This window comes from Pinus tabuliformis, chromosome Q, assembly GCF_031772625.1.
Source record: "Pinus tabuliformis cultivar Carrire ecotype Pingquan chromosome Q, CPIR1, whole genome shotgun sequence".
Classification (NCBI taxonomy): Eukaryota; Viridiplantae; Streptophyta; class Pinopsida; order Pinales; family Pinaceae; genus Pinus; species Pinus tabuliformis.
Window position 1 is genome coordinate 251,185,044 of NC_142296.1, and position 13,246 is coordinate 251,198,289.

General features: G+C 42.5%; 1 protein-coding gene across 3 annotated transcripts in view; it reads left to right on the plus strand.

Moving 5' to 3' along the window:
• The window catches only part of LOC149219119 (uncharacterized), a 289,169-nt gene that overhangs the window by 67,708 nt on the left and 208,215 nt on the right, over window positions 1–13,246 (plus strand). For all 3 annotated transcript variants that reach the window (XM_089384274.1, XM_089384275.1, XM_089384276.1), the window contains one exon: window positions 12,510–12,645. In XM_089384274.1, coding sequence (XP_089240400.1) covers window positions 12,510–12,645 — 136 coding nt within the window. The remainder of the gene's footprint in view (window positions 1–12,509; window positions 12,646–13,246) is intronic.

Consider the following 13,246-nt stretch of genomic DNA (forward strand, 5'->3'; position numbering starts at 1 on the left):
GAGAGCTGTGAGGTCCCAGATTCAGAGGGTCAGAAGGAACAGAGGCCGCAGAGGAAGGGATACATAGATGAGGGGGCAGATTAGAGGAAATGGTTGGGTCCAAGCAAGAGGCAAGAAACTGTAGGGATGTTGGAGAAGGAGGGGAGTAATTAGAAAGTGGAAAGAAGAAAGAGGCATTAGGGGAGCTAGAACCCGACAGGGAGGTTGAAGAAGGATCGACATACGGCAAAAAGTTAAGTGCCGGAAAGCTAGGGTTATGAAAATCAGGCGCCGAGAAAACCATAGGGTCACTGCCAGAGTAATAGGGAGCTGCAGAGGAATTAAAGTAGTCGAGACAGGCAGATGAGGTGGAAAGACCATCCAGATTGGCACAAAATTGTAGGGATCCACAGAGTAGTCCACCATATCATCCTCCATCTCAGCCGATAGATAGCGATGGGAGATTCGCAAGATATTCAGGGCAACCGACAGTTGCTGTTGCTCACTAAAGTGTCTGCCGATGAGATCCCCAGGTGCCAGTGATTAGGGCGGTGACCAGTGGGTAGCTTCAGTCACCAAAGGCAGAGAGAGACCCTTAACCGAATTCGCCAGAGGAAGAAGCCCTAGTCGAGTGCAATCGGGGGTCGGAGGCATGCAGTCACAGAGCCATCTCCCTGTTTATCATCATGTTTCCACGTTGGGTTAAATTATTTTGCCTACATGCTTTGCCCACATGGCAGTGCTAAATTTTTCTAACACCCACCTTTTTATCTCCTCCTTAGCGTGAGGGAAATCATGCAGATTTATGTCCCATTTTTCTAAACACTTTCTGTTTTGTTTCATCCATGTAATGATCCTAAATAGGAATACAAGTGATAACAAGCAAATAATCTATGCAACAATTTATTAAAAAACGAAACACACATTAAGCATCCACAGAAAAGCTGCAAATAGGGAACTACTGAGCCATCTTATCAAGTTTATGAAGGCAAAATACAATAGATAACAAGATGGTGCACATGGGCTTGTCTTAATGGACAAGCATGACCAAACCTAGGTGGGAAAATGGCTGAGTTGAAGGCTGCTTAATTGCTGCACCAATTTGCACTGCGCTGCCCAAAAAACTACCTCTTCACTGAAGTTTGAATGGTTGGAAAGTGCACTTCTATTGCCGAGAAAATTATGTGCTTTTAACCGTGGACTCCTTGGCATAAACCCAGAAAAACCTAGAAAGGGTTTTGGCTGGTTTATACTTCTGAAATTTGATCCCCTAGGAGCCCAACCTCAGCTGTAATGACAAAACTCGGACAGCTGGAAATTGCGTGTAAATCCTCTCGAAAATGCCCCCAAAGTGTTGGGCTGTCATTTGCTATCCAAACCTTGACTTCTCGGATGAGCTCTGGCCTAAGACACTTGCTCCCAAGCTCCACGAAAAACTGCTGAATGGCCTCTACGCTGTCCCCTAGCCCATCAATTCGAATTGCAGGAATGCTGGCTCAGTTGACTGTAAAACTCAGCAAGAATGCTGGCCTATTGCTACTACCTCAACTCTATAACTCCCCGACAAACAATCTGATCTCTGTTGACCTCTATCTCCCTTTGCGTATTCTATGGCTGCCCAGAAATATACAGTCCCTACTTTGCGCTGGTTAATGGTGCTATGTCACTGCCCCGGAACTCCTGAAATCCTTGTGGAACTGCCTCCCTAGGGCGAGCACGGATGGTCCCTCGAAGTAGAGGTTGAATCTCTCGCTTGAGAGACTCGTGGCTAAACAACCGGTTGGCTCAGCTAAACAGCAGAGCTGTTTGCAAATGTCAAAGATGAAACCAAAATGGCAGTTGATCTCTCCTTATCACTCCTTGGGCCTCCTTAGCCTCATGTGGACCCCTCCATCCACCCATTCGATTTTCCCTCCAGGCATATCGAATGGTTAATTCGAACTCCCATGTGGGTGGTCCCCACATTCCACTAGCAGCTAAATAAAGTTGATTTGGCCCCTAAGTCCCTAAGTCGAAAGTGTGGGGTCCTCTTCCTTAGTAAAAAATGTACAAAATTGTGTAGTAACACCCTGTTACTAATGTGTTTGAGAAGGGACATGATAGTCCTCCCCTCCCAAATGTTGCTTGCCCTCAAGCAACCTCAAAGCTGGGTGCTCCAATATGTGCTCACCCTCCCAGGTGGCATCCTCATCCGACAAGTTCTTCCAGCGCACCAAGAACTCCTTGATGGTCTTGCTCCTTTATTTCTTATCCCTGCTCTTCGAAATGGCGTCCGGTTCCAATACCAAGTGGCCCTCATCATCTAGTGGGGATTGATCAGCTGCTACTGTCACCTGTTGTCCCAACACCCTCTTAAGGCATGAGGCATGAAAAACATTGTGGATCCTACTCCCTTGAGGCAGCTCTAGCTCATAAGCCAACTCCCCAACTCGTCTAATCACTCCCCTTCTCGGTCCCCTTCTGCTTCAGCGTGGACTACCTGTAAGGCTGCTGTTGGAGGTACACCAATTCCCCCTCCTCGAAGTGTCTCTCTGTCTTGTGTCGGTCTGCGTAAACTTTCTACTGATTTTGGGCTGTCACCAAATTATCCTTGAGAGCCTTGAGGATATCTGAGGTCTCTTGGACCTAGTCTTTGGCCTTTGGGGCCCGACTGTCTCTTAAAACAATATTAGCAAAAGACAATGCCTCATATCCATAAAGAGCACAGAAAGTAGTCATATCGATGGACATGTAGTGCGTGGTGTTGTAGCAATACTCGTTGTGATGCAACCACCGAATCCAAGACCTCTGCTGATTGGTCATGTAGTTCCTCAGATAGCCCTCCAGCCACTGATTAACTCTCTCCGTCTGGCTATTTGTCTGAGGGTGATCGCTGGTGCTAGGAGCGAGCTTTGTCCCAACCAGTCTAAAGAGTTCCTACCAAAATCCTCCCATGAATCTGCTGTCCTTGTCACTCACTATGTTCTTCGGGAGCCCATGCAATCTGAAAATCTCTTGGAAGAACAATTCTGCAACCTGTGTAGCCGTGTACCTAGTGGGGATGGCAAAAAAGTGGGCAAATTTGGTCAACCTATCGACAACTACGTATATGCAATCCTTCCCCTACACTGTGCGGAGCCCTGTGATGAAACCCATAGAAATACTTTCCCATTCCCCCTCAGGGATGGGAAGTGGCTGTAGTAATCCTGCGGGGTGGGTCAGTTCCCCCTTGCTTGTCTGACAAGCCTCACACTCACATCCCCCTTGAGGCCCTTCCACGTGAATCTGTCTTGGACAGCCATATAAGTCTTCCGGAACCCTTGGTGCCCAGAAAGTGGTGAATCATGTGCTTCCTGGAGTACCCTCTCCCTCAACTGCGAGTTGGGCACTAAGTAAATGCGCCCCTTGTAATAGATAACCTCATCCATCACAGGGTAACGCTCATTTGCAGGGGTACCCTCTAATACCTCGCATGCCCTCCTGTCTTTGGAGTACTCCACCAACAACTGAGCCTTCCAATCATGGCAGATGCTCATGAGAGATAACCCAGTTGGTCTTTGAGATAGAGCATCGGCCACCACATTGTGCTTTCCCCGCACATACTCTATATTGAAGTCATAGGCCTGCACCTTGCTGACCCACCTTTGTTGCTTGTCATTGAGGCCCTGCTGCCCCATGAAATGTCGAAGACTGTTGTGATCAGTCTTCACTCGAAACCGGTTGCCCACCAAGTACTGGCGGAACTTGGCCAATGCATGCATAATGGCCAGCATCTCCTTGTCATATATGGAATATGACAACTCATGCAGAAGGAGCTTTTGACTCTCGAACGCAATGGGATGCCCTTCTTGTGACAATATGGTATGAAAATAAATTATTTAAAAATAAAGCTACGTTTGATTCGGCCTTTGGCCATCAACCTATCGTCAACCATGTTGTCGTCATGATTTAAGCGTTTCGCTACACCAACCTTGGAGATTCTCCATTCCACAGGTTTTGTCATTTAGGGCTTTGGCCATTAAACAAAAAAAAGGAAGAACAAAATAAGATAGTCAAGAAAAATAAAAGAAAAAGGAAAAAAATAATAAAAGAAGTACATATAAAGATTAAAATAAATAAATAAATATAGTCCAAATATCTTTAAAACTATATGTAAGATAAGGAAGAGTAAGGAAGAGTAGATAATATTATCTTGATTCTTCATTAAGTAGTTTACAAGCTCGTGGTTTTAGCTACCCATGGTAATTGCCCATGGTATTTTCAAGGTAAAAGAAAAACAAAAGGAATACAAAACTCTTTATGTGAATGATAAGTTTTACTTTTTATGTAGAGAACATTAACCGAGTCAAAAGCACATAAGTGGACATATATTTTATATTATATCCCAAAGAGGTGAATAGCCACGTTTCACTAGGGTTCTAACTTTTCGAAAAGAAAAAGAAAAGATTATAAAAAAAGATGTGTAAAGAGAAGTTTTATATTATAAAGGGGTATTCAAAGAAAAATTCAAGACATAAAATTATTGAAAATATATACAAGTACAAAGTGGGTATTATTATAGAAGGTTACTTAAAAGAAGCCAATTGAAACAATATTTAAATATTCTTTTTAAAGTACAAAAGGAAAAAAACGTAAGTAGAAATATATAAAAAGAATTCAAAGGAGTTTTGAAATATTAAGGATAATAGGAAATTCGATTAAAAGAGCTCGAAGAAGTCATTTGTAGCAAAGACAAAGAAATTTCGCGCGTCAAAGATCACTAAGAAAAACTACTCGAACAAGTCAAGAAAGCTAAAGCATCAAAGAAGGAACTCAAGGAGCATTTGTTAGAAAAAAAAAGAAAAAAATTTACGTTTAAAGAGCCTTAACCAAACATTAGTAGAACAAATCAAGTGTTTAAAAAACGAGAAGCGTGACGGCCAAAATAAAGTTGACTCAGAGAATGAGGAATGCTTACGTATCAAAAATCATAATCAAAATCTGCTCAAACAGATTAAAAAAACTTAAGGACGAAAATGAATCATTGACAAATAGATTCAAAGAACTTGTCGCAAGGGAAGCATCAAAATCTCCAAATGTAGCAGTCCAAACTGAAGAAACAAACATCAATACCACTAATCTCGTAGTTTTGGCAAATCCAAGCCTTATTGAAGTAAAAATGTACTTAGAGGTTGTCGTTCAAACATAGGACACCTCAAATAATGATTCAGTAGTTAAGTCAACAACAACAATGCCTGATGGAAATCAGGGAACTGCATAAAAACGTTTAAGGAAGTTCAGACAAGAAAAATTCCTTATCTACATCCGAATCACAAGAGTAGACACCTTAATCAATCTACAAATCTATATCACGCAGAACATAAACAAACTTATGTTCCGAAGAGTATTGAAGTGAGCTCAATCCAGTCATACGATAGCTATTCACCAGGCATCTCCAAGGATCAGAAGATTCCCCAGAAGATTAATCTAGGATGGTCCGATCCGTTTTCAGTACGATAATTCTGTCTATCGCTCAGAATATCATATCCTCTTGTATCAACAAAGATAAAAGCCTAGAAACAAGAAGATATTACGAACAACAGAAGAGATCCGATCCTTCATCAATAAGCTTCGAGGATAAAGCCTTTTGAAGGAGAAGGCAATGTTATGAACATAAATTATGTAAAAATAGATAAAATTAGATAATAAATAATAATCATAATAATATAAATATAATACTAAATATTAAATAAATTAACTAATGGTTAGTTAGTTAATAATGAAAAGACATGTCTTAGAGACATGCCCATTCGTGAAAGGGTACTTACCTGGCTATATATACAAGACCCTCATTCTCAATTGTACTCATCCTACATCAATTCTTGATATAATATACAATTTACAATTACTATCCTATGATGGATGTTTTTGTCTACGAAGTATTTTAATATTTCCGCTGCGTATACGACTAGTGGTCATTGCTCTAACTCTTGCCTCGGATGCATCACACTCCATCGTGAATGGCTGGGAGAAATCCGGAAGTGCCAAAACAAGGCAATTGCTCATCACCTCCTTGAGGCGATTGAAGGCAACCTGTGCTCCATCAGTCCATGTGAAGGCCCCCTTCTTGGTCAAGTCGGTCAAGGGTGCAAATGCCCCCTTCTTGACAAGCTTTCTGTAGGAGGTGCAAATGCCCAAGAAGCCCCTCAGCGTAGTCACATCTCGAGGTATTAGCCAATCCCGGATGTCCCGAATCTTCTCCTCATGGACCTTCACCCCATCAACGCTAATGATATACCCTAGGTTGAGCATCTCTGTCAACCCAAACTCGCATTTGGAGAGCTTGGCATAAAACTACTGCTCCTCCAGAATGCGCAATACCTCTAAGTGTTGGAGGTGCTCCTCCCATATCTGGCTGTAAATTGGAATGTCATCGAAGAACACTAGCATGAACCTCCTCAAGTGTCCCCGAAAGACATGGTTCATGCATGACTGGAATGCGGCTGGAGTGTTGGTCAGCCCAAGTGGCATGACCAGAAACTCAAAGTGCCCGTAGTGGCACCAAAAAGCTGTCCTAGGGATATCCTGATCTGGTGGTACCTTGAACGCAGATCAATTTTAGAGAAGTACTTTGCTCCTCTAAGCTCATCCATCAACTCATATATGCGGGGAATGGGGTACCGATTCTTTAGTGTTTTCCAGTTGAGGGCCCGGTAGTCAATGCACATCCGAAGGGTTCCATTCTTCTTTTTCATCAGCACCACTGAAGAAGCGAAAGACTGGAACTTGGCCTGATATGGCCCAATGCTAGCAGCTCTTGGATGGCCTTCTATATCTTGTCCTTATACGCTTTGGGATGCCTGTAAGAGGTGGTGATCACTGCATGCACAACCTCCTCCAACTCAACAATGTGCTCAAATCCTTTGTCTAGTGGCTGCCCTGGTGCAATGTCCCCAAAAACTACTGCGTATCTGTCTAGCAAGGCCTGTATGTTTGCCAGTGGTGGCTGAGCTTGTCCTCCAGCCTCTGAGATCCTCAGCTCAATTGCCCATGCAATGTCCGCATGTCGTAAATCTGCCTCCATCCTGTGGGCCGAAACTATGTGAGGTGGATAAGACTGCATGCCTCTCAAGATTACCAATTTGCCATCCAGCACAATGAACTCCATCTTTGGCTTCCTCCAATCTGTCGCGACTCACCCAAGGGAATACAACCACTGGACACCCATCACCACGTTGGTGTCTGGCACCTTGACCATAAAGAAATGGGCTGTCAAGGAAGGCACATATCTAGTGCACTGTATGGTACAGTCACTTGGTACTAGGATTGAGAAGCCCTCGAACTCAGTTGTGGTGAGGCCCCTCCTTTGGACCAACTGGGCATATATGAAATTGTGGGTAGCCCCACTGTCAACTAGCACTGACACCCTCTGTTCCTGTATAGTGCCTTTAATGCTCAGTGTTAGAAATTTGGGAATCCCGCATAAGGAAGCGAGAACTCCCCCTGCTAGGGCAAGGGATGCCCCACCCTGTGGAGGTGGTGGTGGTGGCCCTCTGTCTGTCGGACTCTCGCCATCTGCCCCACCGCAATCCTGCTCCACCTCATCCTCCCGGTCACTATCAGAAAAAACCTCAATATAGTGTGCTCTCCGAGCAGTGCACTGATGGCCTGGTGCCCAGAGCTCTCTGCATGTGAAGCAAAACTTCCTCCTCTGGAGGTCCTTCCGTGTCTCCTCATCTAAGTGCCCCCTCCCCTATGTGGTCCTCTGAGGTGGAGGTCAAGTCTCATGCCCCTTTTGTGGGAAAGGGGTCTGTGCATGAAATGGTGCTCTAGTCTTGGGGATGGCGCCCTGTAGATCTCTGGCACACAAGATTGCTTCCTGCAGCATGGAGTGTTTGCGTGACTTCACCAGTCCACGCAGGGGCTCAAGCAAGCCCTCAATGAAGGTATACACCCTTCTTGCCTCAGATAGATTCGAGACCATCACTGACACCTGCAGAAAATCTGAGAAGTATTGCTCTGGGTTGCCTGTTTGGCGCAGTTGGGTCAGCTCTCTGAAATGAGCCTCTGGATCCCTCTGATCAAATTGCTCCACCACCCTCCTGGTGAAGTCCTCATAAGAAACTACGTGGGCATGCCCTAGGGTTGTCAAGCCATGAAACCACTAATCATGGGCTTCCCCCTCCATGTGCAGCGTGGCCATCTTAATGCCTTTCTGCTCTGTCATCCGGTTGAGTTGGAAGTAGGTGTCCATCTTCTCAATCTAAGCCCTGGCCAGGCACTTGACAGTGCCATCGAAAGTAGGGAAGTACATCCTCCCTATGGTCCTCTGTAGCTTGTAGTTCTGGGTCCCTTGTCCTTCATACCCCTTGTTCTTTTCACTTTGCTTGAGCTTGCAGTAATCTCTGAAGGAGAGGGCTTCTTTAAAGTCTTCATCCATAGACTGCCACTCTCTGAAGTAATCTCCCATCTGAGGGGGGTCTTCCTCCCTTGCAGGCTCGATTTGTGCCACTGGCACGAAGGAAGGTAGTGTAGCACGAGTTGGCACACTAGGTGAAGGGCGCTGTGCTGCTGGTGAGGGATCACCAAATGGCTGAGAGGCCCCAAAAATTTCCCCAAACAAAATCCCTCTAGGCATGGTCCTCTCTCTGTTCTGTGACTTCATCTCTTCCAGCGTGTCTTTTGGACCCTTGGCCAAGTCACTCAGGGCCCTCAGAAGGCTATCGAAAGCCATCTCTTCCCCGCTCTTGGGTTCTGCCATTTCCTCCTCTTTTGCTACCGCTTTCCCCCTGTCCTGTGTATCTGGAGTAATCTCTAACTCCCTTTCTTTGCTACTGTACCTTTGTTTTCGGTAGGTAATGTTCTGCTGGTCCCCTTCTCTCATGAGACAATCCCCACAACTGAGCCAAGAACTAGGCTCTGATACCACTGTAATGATCCTAAATAGGAATACAAGTGATAACAAGGAAATAATCTGTGCAACAATTTATAAAAAAACAAAATAAACATTAAGCATCCACAGAAAAGCCATTTTATTAAGTTTATGAAGGAAAAATACAATAGATAACAGGATGGTGCACCTAGGCTTGTCTCAATGGACAAGCATGACCAAACCCAGGTGGGAAAATGGCTGAGCTAAAGGCTGCTCAACTGCTGCACCAATTTGCACTGCGCTGCCCAAAAAACTACCTCTCTACTGAAGTTCGAATGGCGAGAAAGTGCACTTCTACTGCCTAGAAGATTATGTGCTTTTAACCTCAGACTCCTTGGCCTAAACTCAGAAAAACCCAGAAAGGGTTTTCCCTGGTTTAGACTTTTGAAATTCAACCCCCTTGGAGCCCAACCTTAGCGATAACTGCAAAACTCGGCCTGCTGGAAATTGCTTGTAAATCCTCCCGGAAATGCTCCCAAAGTGCTGGGCTGTCCCTTGCTATCCAATCCCTAACTTTTAGGATGAGCTCTGGCCTAAGACACCTGCTCCCAAGCTCCACGAAAAACTGCTGAATGGCCTCTGTGTTGTCCCCCAACCCAACAATTCGAACTGCTGGAATGCTGGCTCAACTGACTGTAAAACTCAGCAAGAATGCTGGCCTACTGCTACCTCAACTCTCTAACTCGCCGACAAACAATTTGATCTCTGTTGACCTCTATCTCCCTCTGCGTATTCTCTGGCTGCCCAGAAATACACACTCCCTGCTTTAACTTTGAGGCTACTTGTGATTAGGTGCTTTTGAATTCTTTCTATTTGTCGCCATTTGTGGTTTGACATGTTGCTCCCCCATATTTCGCAACCATAGATGATAATTGACACCACTAATATACCAAAGATGGTTTTCTTAGTCTTCCAATCCCATAGTTTTGTTTGTCTACACCTATTTTGAAGGAGGTAAGAAGCTTTCCACCCTCCTTGGATTCTCTTTGATCTACATGTCTCCCAGCTAAGCCTATAGAGATAGTCAATTCCTAAATACTTGTACTCATCTACCATCTCCAAGGGGTTGCCCTTAAAGAGAAAAGTACCCTGATGTTTATTTCTTTTCAAAGAAAAAATAATGACTTTAGTTTTGCTGGTATTTACTTGCATTCCCACTTCTTGACAAAATAGTTGCAGAGCTTTCAAGTGTTCTCTCAAACCTAGTGCCAATTTAGCGATAAGAATAAGGTCATCTGCATATAAAAGTAGTTTCACCACATATCATGCCAGCTGGATGCCTTTTCCTTTGGTATTGTTTATCCACTCTTCAAGCTTATCAATATATAAACCAAATAATATGGGAGAAAGAGGACATACATGTTCGACTCCTATGTCACTGTCAAAGCATTCAGACACACTTTCCTTTGTCCTGATTCTGGCTCCAACTGTCTCATAAAGCTTATGAACAGCTGCTCTATATTCCTTCGGGACCTTTAGTTCTTCCATTCTGTGCCATAGTTTATCTTTAGCCACAGTATCGAAGGCTTTTCTGAAGTCAACAAAGCAACAAAATGCTTCCCTACCTTGTTTGTTCCCAACTTTTTAAATGAAGTGTCTTAGAGTGATGCAATGATCAATGGTAGAATGTTTAGGCCTGAAGCCAGCCTGTCCCTTTGCTCTTTTCCCCCTTTTTCTGCCCATTCGTTGATTCTGCGCTCTAGCATGCTCCCATAAAGTTTTCCAAGAAGAGGGTTGATCATGATAGTACGGTAGTTAGAAGGGTTATTGCTATCGCCAGTTTTGTGAAGAGGTATAACAACACTGGTTGTCCACTCAACCGGAAAGCTATCTTGATTGACTCTTTTAAATACGTCCTTGATGTGTAGGGCTAGAAGATTCATTCCTCATTTTAAAAATTCTGCCTGTAAACTGTCAATGTCTTGCGCCTTGCCATTAGCCAATTCTTTTGAGGAGACAATTATGGGAGGCTTACTTTTCTCATTTATCTGCTGATACAGAAGTTTTTTATTGTCTAACCACTGAGCCTCTGTGATATAGTTTTCTATTTGCTTTTTCTTTTGCTGTAATTCCCTCCAGAAACTTTTGGGCTTATGTTTTCCCAAAGAAATTAATTCCTTCTTTTTTGAAATCACATAACTTTTTTTCTTTGATTTTATCAATTGTTTATATATAATCTTGTTTTCTTTGCTTGACTTTTCTTTGAGAAATCTTTTTGCATCCTTGCATTCTTTATCATACCAAGGATTAGTTGGGAAGGTATTTGTGATCCTCTTCATAGGCCTAGATATCTTACATAGCTTTCAAACTTTGTGTATTAAGGGGATCAACATACTACTGCAAACATATCTTTTATCTCTTCCGTTATCCTTGCAGCCCCTATTGTTGTTTTTGGCCAGCTGGAGGTGTTCTTTAAGAGCAACCCTAAAGAGCTGATTTTCTTGGTTTAAGATAATTCTCCCATGTTCTGAAACTTCCTTGTGCGAATGACGGGGATGTTCCCCCTTTTGATCTTCTGTATTGATACCAAGCTTAATAAGAAGAGGCAAATGGTCAGAGTCTAGCTCAATATTAAAGTTCAACAACTTGGAAATAGACCTTTGAGAGCATATAACACAGTCTGCTGGGTTTTTCCCGTTGTATGTTTTACAAGTAATACTATTGGACTTTGGCCAATTTTTAATGCCATTACATATAACCATGTCATTTAGGCTACAAAGGCCTAATAGTTCTGCTCTAAAGCGCAAAACCTAAGATTGGATTGCAAAGTTATCCAAGATCTTGATCATTGGCACTGTCTTTCGTAACTGGCTGCCTCTCTATAGCAGGGCCTTTAGCAGAATTGTTAAGTTTCCTCGTACATGTAAGAAACTGTTCCCTTTCAGATTTATTTGGAGTTCAAGATTCCTCTAACCTATTAATATAGTTTTACATATATGATCATTTGGCTTGGGCATAAAAATGATGGTCAAATTCAGTAAATTGCAAAGTTCTGAATTTCAGACAATTATTGTAGTTTAATTTTATCTTGTAATTTCTTTTCGACATTCTGTGAACAAATAATGTTGAATTTTGCATGAAGTGTATTTTGTGGGTGTTATCTATCGTAAATGCAGATACCTCTTCCAGACATTTTCTAGAGTTTTCTCAATCGCTCTCTTTTTAACTGGGCATGGAGCAGATGGAAAACTGATTGTGAATATGTTATCTTAGGTTGTATGTGAGTTTGCTTCAATCTGCGTTCAGACCTTTGATCTTGTGAATTTTTGTGAAGATATTTTTCTCTAGTGATAAAGTACCAGTTAGTGCCAAAATCTAGGCATAGTCCTGAGTGGTATTGTGCCGATAATTTTCTGGGACTATTTCAAAGCCATTTCAGGATATGCCAACATGACTGCCATTTTCAGTTTCTCAACAAGGTTCTATATATCTGATTTAATAGTTGCTTTGGCACTTCCACTTTGCACTTTCACAGGACGTACTTTTTTAGTCCCATTTCTTGGACATTAATAAAATTATCTTTTGGGATAGTTCTCTACTTCTAAACCCATGATTTTTATGTTGGTGAATTTACTTTCTTTGTGATGAATTCACTTGCAAAGTAGATTAGCGGAAACTGATACAGCAATGCGATGTGCAGAGTGTTGAGTGGAAGAAACAATTAAAGAAAGCAAACACTGTTTCAGATATAGATTTGTTGGTGAAGGAGCTACGGATTAAGGTTGTTGATTGGTCTGCTGCAAGGCAACTCTTTGAACATGTTCAATCACAGAATGGTTAGTTCCAAATTTAGAATGCTTTTGCTACTGTTATCGATTGAGATGCAGGTGGTCTGTAGGAAGCTATCTATTGCTTTCATTATCATTATAATATTATGGATGCATTTCACGTTAGCTTTATCTTTTAACATTTCTTCTTTTGTTTGCATTTTCCATGCATGCTCTACTTTGCTTGATAATCGAAGTTCTTGTTCTGGTTCTTTTACCTTATATGATGTTGCATTAGGGTTTGACTTACACCCCCTTGAATATATTATGCAATGGCCCTTTTTGCATACATGATGCTTTAGAAATTAGAATTTCTATGAGACAATAATTTCTCCCGAGCATGGGTGCCCCCCTCAAGCACATGGATATATAATACACAGGGTTATATCAACAGTTCCTTATGACTTTTAACAATGCACCCCACCATCATAACATGTTCTCATTGCTTTGGTTATTGATGACATAGGGTGGTCCTTTGTATGATATTTTAAGAACCACTTAAACTTGGCCCTCCTCTCATAAAATATATAATAGTTATTTCACCATATATGACACTATGCTAAGGTATACTTTATAAAGTTTTGTGCCACGGGAATAGAAGTTAATAGTT